The 13,234-nt window shown below is 50.2% G+C and overlaps 1 protein-coding gene across 1 annotated transcript; it reads right to left on the reverse strand.

Moving 5' to 3' along the window:
- Nucleotides 1–140: 140 nt before the first annotated feature.
- Nucleotides 141–11,583, reverse strand: ORMDL3 (ORMDL sphingolipid biosynthesis regulator 3). Its single transcript, XM_066981449.1, has 4 exons — nucleotides 11,434–11,583; nucleotides 6,523–6,729; nucleotides 4,898–5,049; nucleotides 141–4,768 (listed from the first exon to the last, which is right to left on the reverse strand). Exons 2-4 carry the CDS (start codon nucleotides 6,694–6,696, stop codon nucleotides 4,633–4,635), a joined length of 462 nt encoding a protein of 153 aa, XP_066837550.1. The 5' UTR covers nucleotides 6,697–6,729; nucleotides 11,434–11,583; the 3' UTR covers nucleotides 141–4,632.
- Nucleotides 11,584–13,234: the final 1,651 nt, after the last annotated feature.

Genomic DNA, 13,234 nt, shown 5'->3' on the forward strand with positions numbered 1-13,234 from the left:
CGGTGCCTTCAGCAGCCTCTGTTGAGCGGTCTCCTTGGCCAACTCTTTGCTTCGCTGCAGCCCCTGGCCTGGTGGGCTTCCAGCTGCACGTTTAAAAGCAAAACCGGTCCACGTGGGAATTCAAGGAATCGAGTACGAGCTTTTACATGAATACTTACTTTATTAGTTTCTCTTAGAATGCTGTACAAAGGAGTAATAAAAATATTCACACTTTTATTTTAGAAAGTTCTCTACATGAGACTTCGGTATCCACAGCAAAAAGAAGGGCTACTGGGAGAAAAAACAAAACAACCCTAAAACTATGTACAATGTCAGAATGTTCCATTAAAAAAACAAAACTAATTTAGCTCACTTAAATTCATCCAAGGAGGATACATAAACGCAAACTCTCGCATGCTTAAAATATGTTATGCGCGATGATAAAGCAATGTAAGTCACAATAAGAAATATTAATGCGTTAACAATGGTAACCCAACTGCTGTCCCCTTTTCAAGGGCCAGTACCAACCTTCTATTAAAACAAACAAAAAACTAAACAATGAATTAAAAAAAAAGTACTCGAGAATTAAGTAGCCCTAGACCTCAGGCTTTTGTTTTTATTTTAAAGGCTTTTTTTCCTGCAAAGGGTTGGACTGTGTAACATCCGCTAGCTCTGTTAAAGGAATTACAAGACAGGATTCCCTAATTCACCAACTGGTAGCACTTGATTGTTCCCTCGTTTCCCTGGTGCAGCGGCTTCCACATGGCGTTAATAGGTGCACTGTCTTAATGATGGCTTAGAGGAGGCCTTGCCCGCAAGATCAGGCTCAGGCGGAGGGATGGCTGCTTGCCAGTGCCTGTGAACTGCTCAAGGGGTGGGTTTCTGAAGCTTTTCTCCTGCATTCATCGCAGAACAAAAAAGAAAAGCATTTTAAGTACCTACTTGCCCAGTCATTGTTTCTCAGTCACACAAGGAGTCACACACCTTAGTTCTCCAGCTGAAGTTTATCCTCGTTACTGTGTACAGTGTAAGTTCACGGGGAAAATCTGTCAAGTGCAATGTGATCAAAATCCTGTTTAAAATCAATAATGCTCAATTATCTCCTTCACAGAGGTACCGGAGAAAATTCCACAGCCTAAAAGAAGGAGCGGACAGTCTTTGGGCTCCCGTTCTGACTCTCAGCACACAAGGTAGGCTTTGCCCTTGGATCATCGCTATGCCAGCTGCAAACATATGTCTAAAAACCCCTCCTCCTGTCCGTGCTGTTCCAACGTCCCTTTTCTCAGAAATGACTTACCCCATGAGATTTTTAGTGTTTTGACTAAGTTCATTAACTTTTGTGTGCGCAAGATTAGCCTTCAAGCACTGAACTCACTTCCATATGAATTTAGCAAACGAGTAACCCAGAAGTGGTTTCAGTACGGAGTTCCAGGACACCCAGAACTGTATTCATTACTTTCACACCACCGCAACAAAGAAAATTTGGTCAGGTACGACTCGCTCCTATGACACTGGCAGGAAGGAACCAGCCACAAAACTCACATGAAGGTGGCTTGACCAGCAGTACCCAAAGCTTTTTTTTTTTTTTTTTATGGTTCCTTTCTTATTTTTGATTATTTCTTCTACCTACCCTTAAGATGGGATCTTAAGGAAGATATCAGATCAATAACTGTTCAAGTAATTATAAATCTAATGAAGCTACTCAATACACCATATTATTAACATGAAATCTTTCTTCAACTCTTGCTCTCAGTTCTGCCCATATTTCTCCAGTTTTCATTTATATTTCACTTGATTGGATTAACTGTATGAGTCCAAGTTAACTCCAGATATTTTGTGGCAAAAAATGCTACACCTGCCTTGGAAAGAATGTCATTTGCCATGTGACCCCAAATATGGACACTTGTGTAATGGCTATTTTAATGATTTCAGTGTCAATAAAGTATATCAGAAAAGCTTACTATTATAATTAAGGCTTTGCCCAACATTTTAGGCTCTGGGCTTTAAAAACAGCCTTTTCCAGAAATTTGGAATTCCATCCTCTGTTGTTTTACCGATGACCTTTAATTTAACAAAATGCATCAAATGTCCATAGTGTCAGTTAACAGCACAAATAATATATATCCAGATCCTCAGCTGTTATAATGCCAAGGCGTTTGATGCACCTACAGCGCTGTACTTTGTAGAAAGCTGATCCTCTACCTTCAATTTGTGCTTATGCTAAAAATATCAAAACTGCTCTGGCTTTGAGTGAGGCACATATACTTAGAAATAATCAGTATATGTCTGTATCTATGGAAGTAATATTTTAAGCAAAAGCACCCTTGGTATAGCTACTGTTATTGTTGCAAAAAAGTTGATGTTCCCCCCCTCGTATTCTACCTAAATGAATAGTGTTCTTCCTTCTGGAGATTTACCAGATGTTGTGTGTGCTATCAGGAATTCGGATCCGCTGAGCAGCACGGTCTGCCTTACGGATGCAGCCTTAGCCACCCCGTTAAGAACAGGCATTGCACCTTTGAGGGCAGCGGTCTTTCCGTAAGCGTTCCGGGCATCGGCGATCTCTTACTAATTTCAAAAGTACTCAGCTGATTGACAAAACAGTTCTATTCCAAAAACACTTTTTTTTTTTTTCATCAAAAGTCATTGTCTAGTAGCTTAAAGAGTATATTAGCTTTAGGGAATATAGTACTTTAACTAAAGCAGCAGTCCCTATGTCGTGGTGGTTAAAAGGTTTAAAACCCCTCCCCAATCAAGTACGCTACACATCTGCCAAACTCTCTCTGGAGAACAGCGCTCAAATATCAAGCCAAGCTCTTCTCTTTCTACCTTCTTGAAATCTTCTTTCTACTTTCTCGAAAGCTTCGTTTTCACTTAAAATATTTCTGGTTTTCAAACATATTAGGTAATGATTCTCTATGCGTTCCAGCATCCCTCTGAGGTATGCTAAGTGTTTTCTCTCTTCTCTGCAGCAGTCTGGTAGTTAATCTGAGACAGAGAGGTAAAGCAGCTTGCCTCAAATTACGCATGGAGTAGTACTGGATCTTACATGTGAACTTGGAGTTCCTCTGTCCTATGCTCAGACCATCGATCAATTCAATATCCACTGTGACTTCTTAAGCTAGGCTTAGCTAATGCAGGAACAAAACCAGCATACTAAAAAAGTTTCTACCATTGTCAGTGTGAGACAATATAAGCACTAAGACAACAAAAAATACAGGCTTTCCTAAGTTTACAGGGGAAGCATGAGGAAAAACACATTTCATCGGGCACGCAACCCAAAAGAAAAACCGATTGCTTTGAACAGCAGAAAGGCATCTCAGCCAGGAAGTCTAAACCTGCAGACCTTTTTTCATTCAGGTGGTAGTTTTATGGGGGAAAAGGCTCATTTTTCTTCCTGTACCAAATCATCTGTTGTCCTCAGTGCCCCGCAACACCCTTCTCTTGGTCACTTCAGCGTGCCGCTCGTTAGCATTGCCCTCCTGCAGCTCCCTCACCCTTGGCAGCATCACCCTGGGCCCAGGGGCTGCTGCTGCAGCATTTGCGCGTGGCGCTGAGTGCCAGGCAGTCAGGCATCACTTGTTTGCCACATGGAGGCTTGCATGTCAAGTCCACAGTTAGGACTGGCAGATCTCAGTAACGTGTACGCAGACCCAAGAGACCAAGGAGACGGATGGAGGAGAAAAATTCCAATTATTGCCACTGATTATAGCAGGCAGCCGTCCATCTCTCGCTTGGCCTGTACCCATCAGTCGGCAGCTTCTCCCATGCTCATGCAATCTCCATGTACCAAGTACCTCAGTGGCATTTGTAGTTAATCATTAAAATGAGCTGCAACCTGGCCTTTAATCCAAACGCTGCACTGCCTGAGTGCTCAGCGTGCTTTAAAATTTTAGTGGTTTGGGCTTGGGAGCAACGTTACCCAGACAAATTCTGGTACAAGTTGGAAGTAACAACTGTAGCTTAGGGTCTGGTAATCTCTTCCCTGAACCACACGAATGGTACCACAGAAAACTGAAAGCTTTGTCAAATTGCAGGTGATTCTTTCCTGTACTGTTTTTAGTAAAAGAACTTCCTTTCTCAGTGGCGTAAAAGATTTCAAAATGCAAATCTGTCATTCTGTTCCCCCTCCCTCTCCTCCCCTGCCCCAAAATGGGACTCAAACCCCAAAACAATCAACTATTGGGGAAGTCTGGCTGTCTCCCTTTGAACTTCCCCACACATCGCTTAAAGCACCTAGCTTCAGAAAGGGAAATGTATGTTAAAGTGCATTTACCACAGCAATAGTACCAGCACTAAAAGCTTTTCCCCTCATCCCTGTTCTCGCCGTTCAATGTCTGGGATAGATGACGATCTTCCCGTAACTCATCCTCTTTGTACCTTGAAGTCTCAGTGTATCTCCATCTATTTATGACGCTGGAATAAAAGAAAATCCAGCGTCATGTATCCTGCTCCGCGCTAAACTCTACTCTGGAGCTTGTTTAGATTTATTGGGCATGAGGATCCAGCATGCGGTATATGTCTATTGGGTACTGCGTTTAAACAGCCGCTGTGAAATCAGATCCCAGTGGGCATGGGGGTGAAGAAACAGAGCAAGAGAGAAGGAACTTCCCCTCGCCTCTGCTCCTCTTCCATGCGCTCCGTCTACGCAGTTCAGTACTTGTTGATCCCAAAGATCCGGACTCCGTGAAACTGAGGCAGCTTGGGGATCAGGACGCTCATTAGGGAGATGGTGTTGATTACGAAGTGTATCCGGTCATACTTTGTGTAAAAGCTGGTTAGAAAATACCTGGAAAGGCAGGGAACAAAACGAGGAATTAACACCACTTCATGCGTTCTGTTTCCCCAGACAGCACGGGCAGCAGGAGCGCTGACCAGCACAGGACACGAGGCAGCTCAGCTGCCCTGCGGTACTCACAGTACGATGGGCATGATGGTCAGGAACTTGCGGGACGCTGTGAACTGCACGCCGTAGTCCATCTGCTCCCAGTGCGTGAGCAGCCGAGCCTTCCCCTGATCTGGCGTCTCAAAAGGGGTTCCTTTCACGGTATGTAGGAAGATGTACATGCTCTGCAGCAAACACACGTACAGCGGGATCAACGCAACGAATGGCACAACTTCAGCACGCGCAGCACAGCGGTGAGAGGTTTCGGGCAGGCAGCTTGCACCAGCACGCTGTCCCGCTAGAGGGACGCATTGCCATTGCTGGCAAACTCAAACAGCGGCTTCTGAAGCAGTGAGTTAGGGTGAAGGACACTAGCCGGGGCTCTCCCAGGCTTGGCTGTTGCATGTGGGGCCCCTCACTCAGCTCTTGCACATGAGGGAAGAAGGTAGCTGCAGGATTACAGCACTTGGGTCGGGAGATTAGCATGGACTCGCTCTACCGTGCAGCAGCAATGCTAAATGCTTTCTAAAAAAAGCGCTGCTAGACCTGCAGGCAGTAAGGGTCTGTTACTATTCTGATTACAAGTTAACCTGAAAGTGGAACACGACTTAGAGATAAGCAGCAAGCGTCTGGCTCGGTCAGACACATCTTTCAAGCACAGCCATTGCTGGCTTTAACTCCTTTCTGCTCCCAGGACCTAAGCACTTAAGCTGGCAGAGGAGAGCAGGGGAAGGAGCTGGATGAAATGCAGGTAGCATGCACTGAACTCAGCCCCTAGCAGTTCTAGCCGGCGTGTTGTTTTCTTTTCACTAGAGATGTGAATAATATGAGCGTGAGGGTCCCCGATAAGGATGTTTTTTGTTGCTGGGATAGTCTTGGGCCGAGATGCTATTTAAAATAAATGACACAAAACTGATTGCTGCGCCTCTGAAGTATTCTGCCTCTTTCGCCTGAGGGCGAATGGCTGTGGAGAGGTCTGCTCGAGCCCTAGGACCCAAGCGTGCTAAGACTTGAACAACGGGATGGCAGAGGCACGGAAGTGAGCAGTTAAACAGAGCATGGTTTTCTTCTGCTCACTGGGGAAGTTGTCACTGCATGGCTGCAGCACAGCACAAGACCGCGCTGTGTGAACGGAGCAGGCGCCCCGCTTCCCCTAGCCCGATGCTCTGACACATTGTCATTTGGGTACCTGATGCTTACAAGGGGAGAATCTGTCTCTGGACCAATCTTTTGCTTTAAGCAGAGCGAGCTGAGGGTTAATCTTGCTTTCTAACTGTGACGAGGCTGATCCAGTCTGATTGTATCAACCCAAGTGAAAGCTGCCACGCCAGCTTCTGTGGCCTGGTACAGCTATTCCTCTGCTAGGGTGGACACAGCGAAGGGACTTGCTCTGCAGGCAAATCAGTTGTGTCCCCTCTGGGCAGCCTTACCAGATGCTTGGAGTCTTATCAGTACCTAGGCTGGATTTAAATATATGACCTAGAGGAAAAGGCGCAGTCTGAGGGCTGGAGGTTGAGTAACTTACCCCACGTCTTTGGAAACAGAGAAAGGAACTGTGTCAACAAGAGCTGGATTAGATCTCTCTCAAAAGAACAGCTGGTGCAGAGAGATTACCTCTCCGTGCCCCAGAAGTCAAACCAACCACGCCGCTTCCTTACCATGTTGTGAATGATGTTAGTGAGAGTCCAAACCACGGGCACGCTGAAGAAGGGGATGCTCAGGAGCACAACGTGCAGCAGGCCGATTCCAAGGACGTAGGACAACCAGATGCCGCGGCTGTTCATGACACGGGTGTTGGGGTTCACCTCGCTGTGTGCCGTTCCCACGTTCATGGTGGCTCTCGTGTCAGTTGGGCACCCCTGAAACTAAAGCAGAGTCGGGTTAGGACTCGGACCGCTCTAACCCTCCGTCCAAATTTCTCAGCTAAGCACAGCGGGGGTGGAGGGTCTTGCTGTTAAGCAAGCTGAAATTTTTGTTTGCTATAAAAAAATCCCGCGTTGGTTCATTTCTCTGCACCTTGTTACTGATGTTTCTGAGGGGAGGCTGAATCTGGGAGCAGCTCGCGTTTGGGAACAGCGTGTGGGGAGCCTGTCTGTGACAGAAGCTACGTGTGAAGCGTTTTCCTGGAACCAAGATGTCAATGTTCAACGCGAGTCCTGCCTGACAAGACTCACAAGACTCAGATGAATACTTTAAGTGCTTTTTAAGCCATCATCACAGTATTAATAATGGAAGCACTTGGCTCATGAAGTTTCTTACATGTTTCTGGGTTCAACGTACTTTAAACTAAGAAAGCAAGCGCCAGTATTTGAAGAGTGAAGGCAAAGCAGCTATTTATCAACAGATCACCCGGTTAGTTCGCATAATTCAGGAGGGTTCTGCATGCTCTGGAGGCTCGCTGGTCTCCTGGTCTGGTCTGTAAGTTTTCCAATTTAAGGCTTGCGGGATGGGGGCAGTGGTAGCAGAATTCCCCTGTAGGGAAGGAGACTTGGAGCTCAGGTTTTTCTAAGCAATCCCAGGGAGATGAGGACGCAAGACAGCGTTATCCTTTCAGATTGCAAGTGGGTAACACCAGCAGTTTTTGGACCGGTGCCCTATGGACAACGCTGTGGCTTTTCGGACTGCTGCGCTGATAGCTACCAGCAGCAGGTATTGGTCACATTTTAGGCTTACTGAGAAGATGAGGGCTGCCATACCGCTTTTCAGGGATCACAGCAAAGAGGCAAATTAAAACCCCTGTAAGGCAGACTGTCTTCACATGTGGAAGGCCTTGCATGAAATCCTCACTGTCCACGTCCCAAGGAAACGTGGTTTCGTTAGGTACTACAGCCCGTCCCTCCTTGCAGAGGACCCCGAGGTGAGGGCTTTTTCCTGCTGTCTAGCCTTGTGTTGTTGCTGCTTTCGTTCCCACAGCTGAAGAACAAGTTGCTGTTCTCTCCAGCTCTCGCAGTCTCAAGAGGCGAGCCCGAGCCAGATCTAACATTACGCGCTGGATGTCGCTGCCAGCTGTTGCGAGTTCCCTTACGGAGCGCTGGGCCTGGCTTGTTTCAGAAGCTGCTGTGCTCTCCTGCTCCTGCCCAGGGCTCGCGCACACGGCTCGTGCTCGACTCTGCAGCTCCTGGGACGCTCGCTGCCACTTTCAGCCGGTGCTTGCTCAGCACCAGAGGCTGCCAGGTGAGCTGATGGATGCTCAGCTACTTCTGCTACCCAGGTGGTTCACATCTGGAGAAGGCTTTTGTTTCCCTTGCAGAAAAAAAACCCTACAGATCTGCAGGTCGCTCAGCCTCTTGGCACCTCTCCTGGGTGAGAGGCTGTCAGCTACCGGGCACTCCCGACGAGGAAGCTTGGTCTGGAAGCAGGACTCGGAGCCGGAGTTCAGCGCTCCAGGCCTGGCTGGGAGAGCAGCTCCGTCCCGAATCTGCTGCAGCTCCTAAAGGCTTTTGAAAGGAAATCTGGGGGCTGCAGCGAGGCGTAACCCAAGTCCAAAATGTCATACTACTGGGAAAAAGAGAAAGAAAAAGCAACCACCGCTGTGGAATGCATAAACAGGAGTGCTGCTTGCCAGACAAAGGAAATAATTCTCCTCGATATTGGTAAGGCCTCAGCTCGAATACTGTCCAGTGCTGGGAGGAGCTGGAGGGAGTCCAGGGGAGAGCTGTGAGAATGAGCAGAGGTGTAGGAAAAACATGACCTGCAAGGACAGCTTGAAGGAAATGGGTTTGTTTAGTCTAGAGAACACTCAAGAAAGATGTGATGAATAGTCCTCAAGTACTCAGAAGATAGCAGCAAAGAGAATGGAGACAAACCGCGCAGCGGCGTTAGCGGCACAGCGGAGGTTCGGAGCAACTCGACGGTGCAGGAAGCCTGATGCTGAACGGCCTCGCCGGAAGCTTTAAAATCGAGTTTAATTAACACAGAAAGAGAAGATTGTTTCCTCTTTGGAACTGGGGTGGTGACATCTTCCAGGCCCTCCCGCTCCCCCTCTTTTCTCGAGGTGATGCCGTTATCCGAGGGCCGCAGGAGCCCGCAGGCCTACAGCTGGAGGGGCAGCCTGGATGTTGAGGAATAAAAGCGCAGTTTCCATCTGGGGACAACTGTGAGTCTGGCGGTCAAAAAACAAGGAGCAACTTCCACCCGGCGCCACCTGCAAACGAGGGCAGTTGCAGAGCTGAGGCTGGGTGGCAAAGGGCCAAGCTCAGACGTTGCACGTGAAGCAATCCTCCTCCCTTTGCCTCAGTTTCCTTGCTTGTAAAAATGACTGGAGTGGTGAAATGCGAGTACAAACAGCACAGGAGGTGAATTCAGCCTTGCAAGACAGCTGTGGCGACGGCAAGCGTTAGGTCCTATTATTAGGATAATTTTGCATGCTTTTCTAACACTGCCTTCCCCACCTTAAAAATATTTCATTTGCGAATCTTTCCCATTTCTGACCTCGTGTTCGCAGCCCTTGCCCAAGCTCTTTGCTCACTTCAGATTGCACACAGAGCTTTGCACGTTATTGCAAAAGTCTGGCTGACGGAGCGCGCTGCCGAAGCTCAGATCCCTACCCCCATCCCCGACCCCATGTTGTTTGCTTTCTGATTTTACACCGGGGATTTGTTCACCTGCAGGAAAAAAAAAAAAAAAAAAACAAAAAAAACACCAAGGCGAGACACAAAAGCGGGAGGAACTCCAGCTCCGCCCCTGCAGCAGCTGGCTGCTGAGCTGCCCTTCCCAGTCGTGCAGCGCCGTTTCAGGACAGAAAAGTTTGGATGTTTCAACAGACCGGGTGTGAAGGTCAGGACTGCGCTGACGTTGGACGGTGGCCATCCAAGGAGGGAAAAAGTCGTGGTGGGACACAAACAGCGCACGCGATGGAGGAGCTGAGCCCTTCCTCTCTGCCCGGGCCTTTCTGTGCCTGCCTGACCGACTGCCCACCCGTCACTCGTGAGCTCCCGGCTGCCCAGGGCTCCCTCGGGAGAACCAGACCTGTCCCGGGGCTCCGAGCAAGGTGCTTTGGGGCTGCCAGCAGCTGACGTGACAGCACCTCCCTGCTTCTACAAAAAGGGGAAACAGCCCAACGTCAGCAGCTGCTGGAGGACCATGCCTAAAGCCATGCCACCAGCGCCCCGAGGCGCAGCTCCTTCCCCACCTCTTCTTTTGCTCCCCGGGGGGAGCCCAACCACCACCCCCCGCCCCGTCCCGCTGCTCAGCCGTGACCCAGAACGCCGGGCAGGGCACGGCTCTTCCCGACAGCCGTTCCCCGGGGTGCTGCAGGATTGCACCCTGCTGCTGGCCGCCTCGCCCGCTGCCTGCTCCGTGCGGGAGCTTTATCTGAGGACCGCAGAGGTGAGGAAGGCAGCAGGTGCTTATCTCGGGCGATCTTCCTGAGCGTTCCCAGCATGCAAGCGATTGTGATCCGGGGGAGCCGCGGCAGAGCCGCAATCCCTATCTCTGGCAGCAACAGCACTCGCCATCTCCCCAGCAAATAAATATTTTAAACCCTTCTTTGCGAGAGCCGGAGTTATCGAGTGCCTCGAAGATGTTGGCTGCACGTAAAGGCGGCTGATAGGGGAAGGTGCTGGCACGTCGGACTAACCAGCACTGCTTTGTGGCCCCGAGCTGGGCCGCTGGAGGCTCTGCCGGGCCGGAGCCTGGCCGTGAACCCAGGACCCGGGGCAGCGGCGGGACGGGGGTCAGGATGAGGCCCCGGCTGATGCAAGCAGCAGAAGAAGCGAGAGCAATTGTGGGGGGGCACAGCAGCAGCTGGATCTGTGTCCTGCTGGGGGATCTGTGCCCCCCCCCCCCCCATGGGATCTGTGCCCCCCTGTGGGATCTGTGTCCCGCTGTGGGATCTGTGTCCCGCTGTGGGATCTGTGCCCTGCTGTGGGATCTGTGCCCCCCCCTCCCATGGGATCTGTGCCCCCCCCCGTGGGATCTGTGCCCTGCTGTGGGATCTGTGCCCCCCCCCGTGGGATCTGTGTCCCGCTGTGGGATCTGTGCCCTGCTGTGGGATCTGTGCCCCCCCCTCCCATGGGATCTGTGCCCCCCCCCGTGGGATCTGTGCCCTGCTGTGGGATCTGTGCCCCCCCCCGTGGGATCTGTGTCCCGCTGTGGGATCTGTGCCTTGCTGTGGGACCTGTGCCCCCCCAATGGGATCTGTGCCCCCTTCTGGATCTCTGCCCCCCCCGTGGGATCCGTGCCCCCCCCCCCGTGGGATCTGTACCCCCCTCAGCGATCTGTGTCCCCCTCCGGATCTCTGCCCCCCCTCCCCCCGATCCCCGCCCCCCCCGCCCCGTTGCGGGGGCACTGGGCACCGGGCAGCGCTACAGGTCGGGGCTGTCCGCCGGGGGTCCCTCCCCCCGCCCAGCTCCGAACAAAGCCCCGGCCGCTGCCCAGCGGGGACCCGGGGATCGCCCCCAGCCCCCGGCAGCAGCCCCCGGTTTTGCAGGGGATCACCGGAGCCGGCTGCGCCCCGGGACCGGCCGCCGCCCCCCTGCCCCCGCTGCACGCCGGGGGGGCTCGGCCTCGCCGCGGGACCCCCCCCCCCCCCCTCCGGCCCGGCCCTGCCCGGCCCGGCCCGCACTCACCGCTGCGGCCCCGGCCCGGTTCAGCCCGGTTCGGCTCGTCCCGGCTCGGCTCGGCCCGGCCCGGCCCGGGCTCTCCGCCGCGCACCCGCCGCGCTCCCGGCCGGCCCCACGGCGCGTCCCGCCCCGGCCCCGCGGCACGCCGGGAGTTGTAGTCCGGGCCTGGAGCCACAGGGTCACAGAACCGCAGAATCCTGGAATCACAGCATCACAGAATCCTAGAAACACAGAAACCTAGAATCACAAAAACACAGAATAGCAGAATCCTAGAATCACAGAATCCCAGAATCACAGAACCGCAGAATCCTAGAACCACAGAACCGCAGAATCCTAGAATCACAGAGTCACAGAATCACAGAACCACGGAATCCTAGAACCACAGAATCACAGAATCCTAGAATCACAGAATCCTAGAATCACAGAGTCACAGAATCCTAGAATCACAGAATCACAGAATCACAGAATCCTAGAATCACAGAATCACAGAATCCTAGAACCACAGAATCCTAGAATCACAGAATCATGGAATCACGGAATCACGGAATCACAGAATCACAGAATCCTAGAATCACAGAATCCTAGAATCACAAAAACACAGAATAGCAGAATCCTAGAATCCCAGAATCCCAGAACCACAGAACCACAGAATCCTAGAATCACAGAATCACGGAATCACAGAGTCACAGAATCCTTGAATCACAGAATCACAGAATCCTAGAACCACAGAATCCTAGAATCACAGAATCACGGAATCACGGAATCACAGAATCACAGAACCGCAGAACCGCAGAATCCTAGAACCACAGAATCACAGAATCACAGAACCACAGAATCCTAGAATCACAGAATCACGGAATCACAGAGTCACAGAATAGCAGAATCCTTGAATCACAGAATCACAGAACCACAGAATCCTAGAACCACAGAACCACAGAATCCTAGAATCACAGAATCCTAGAATCACAGAATCACGGAATCACGGAATCACAGAATCACAGAATCACAGAACCGCAGAATCCTAGAAACACAGAATCCTAGAATCACAAAATCACAGAATAGCAGAATCCTAGAACCACAGAATCACAGAATCACAGAACCACGGAATCCTAGAATCACAGAATCACGGAATCCTAGAACCACAGAATCCTAGAATCACAGAATCACGGAATCACAGAATCACAGAATCCTAGAACCACAGAATCACAGAATATCCCGAGTTGGAAAGGACCCGCAAGGACCTGATCTAGGAGTATGATGAAAAATGTTGCACTCCAAGTTGGAAATTGGAGAGGAAAATGTTCATGTAGACGTAACAATTGTGCTCAAACAGCTGATTACGCTTTTTTCTTACACCTTAACAGATGCTTACACCTTCTAACTTAAAACCTGAGAAGCAACAGGTAGTTTCTACGTTTCCCTTGGGGACAGTGTACTCTTCTGTATTTTGCTTCTATACAAACAGTTCAAAATTTTAAAGTCGTGTTGTCAGTCATACAACCAAACAACCTTGCACGGCATTACATGTTCCCCCCCAGACAGGTCAAGCCCTGAATGCAAGACCAGACAAGTAAATAATGCCAACATGTAAAACTAACTTGTAAATACATTACTTTTTGGCAGGTTTTTTTGGCACTTTGTGGGGCTTAACTGTACTTCAGTGAGAAGAATGTCCTCTGGTGTGAACTGAAATTATACCTCTATGCCACAATGGTTTTTTTTTGTTTTGTTTTGTTTTGGGGGTGGGGGGGAGAGGGGCAAAATTCCTTGTGGACACCTGAAGGAGTTGCAAAATAATAATAAAATT

The sequence above is a fragment of the Anser cygnoides genome, chromosome 22 (assembly GCF_040182565.1).
Source record: "Anser cygnoides isolate HZ-2024a breed goose chromosome 22, Taihu_goose_T2T_genome, whole genome shotgun sequence".
Lineage (NCBI taxonomy): Eukaryota > Metazoa > Chordata > Aves > Anseriformes > Anatidae > Anser > Anser cygnoides.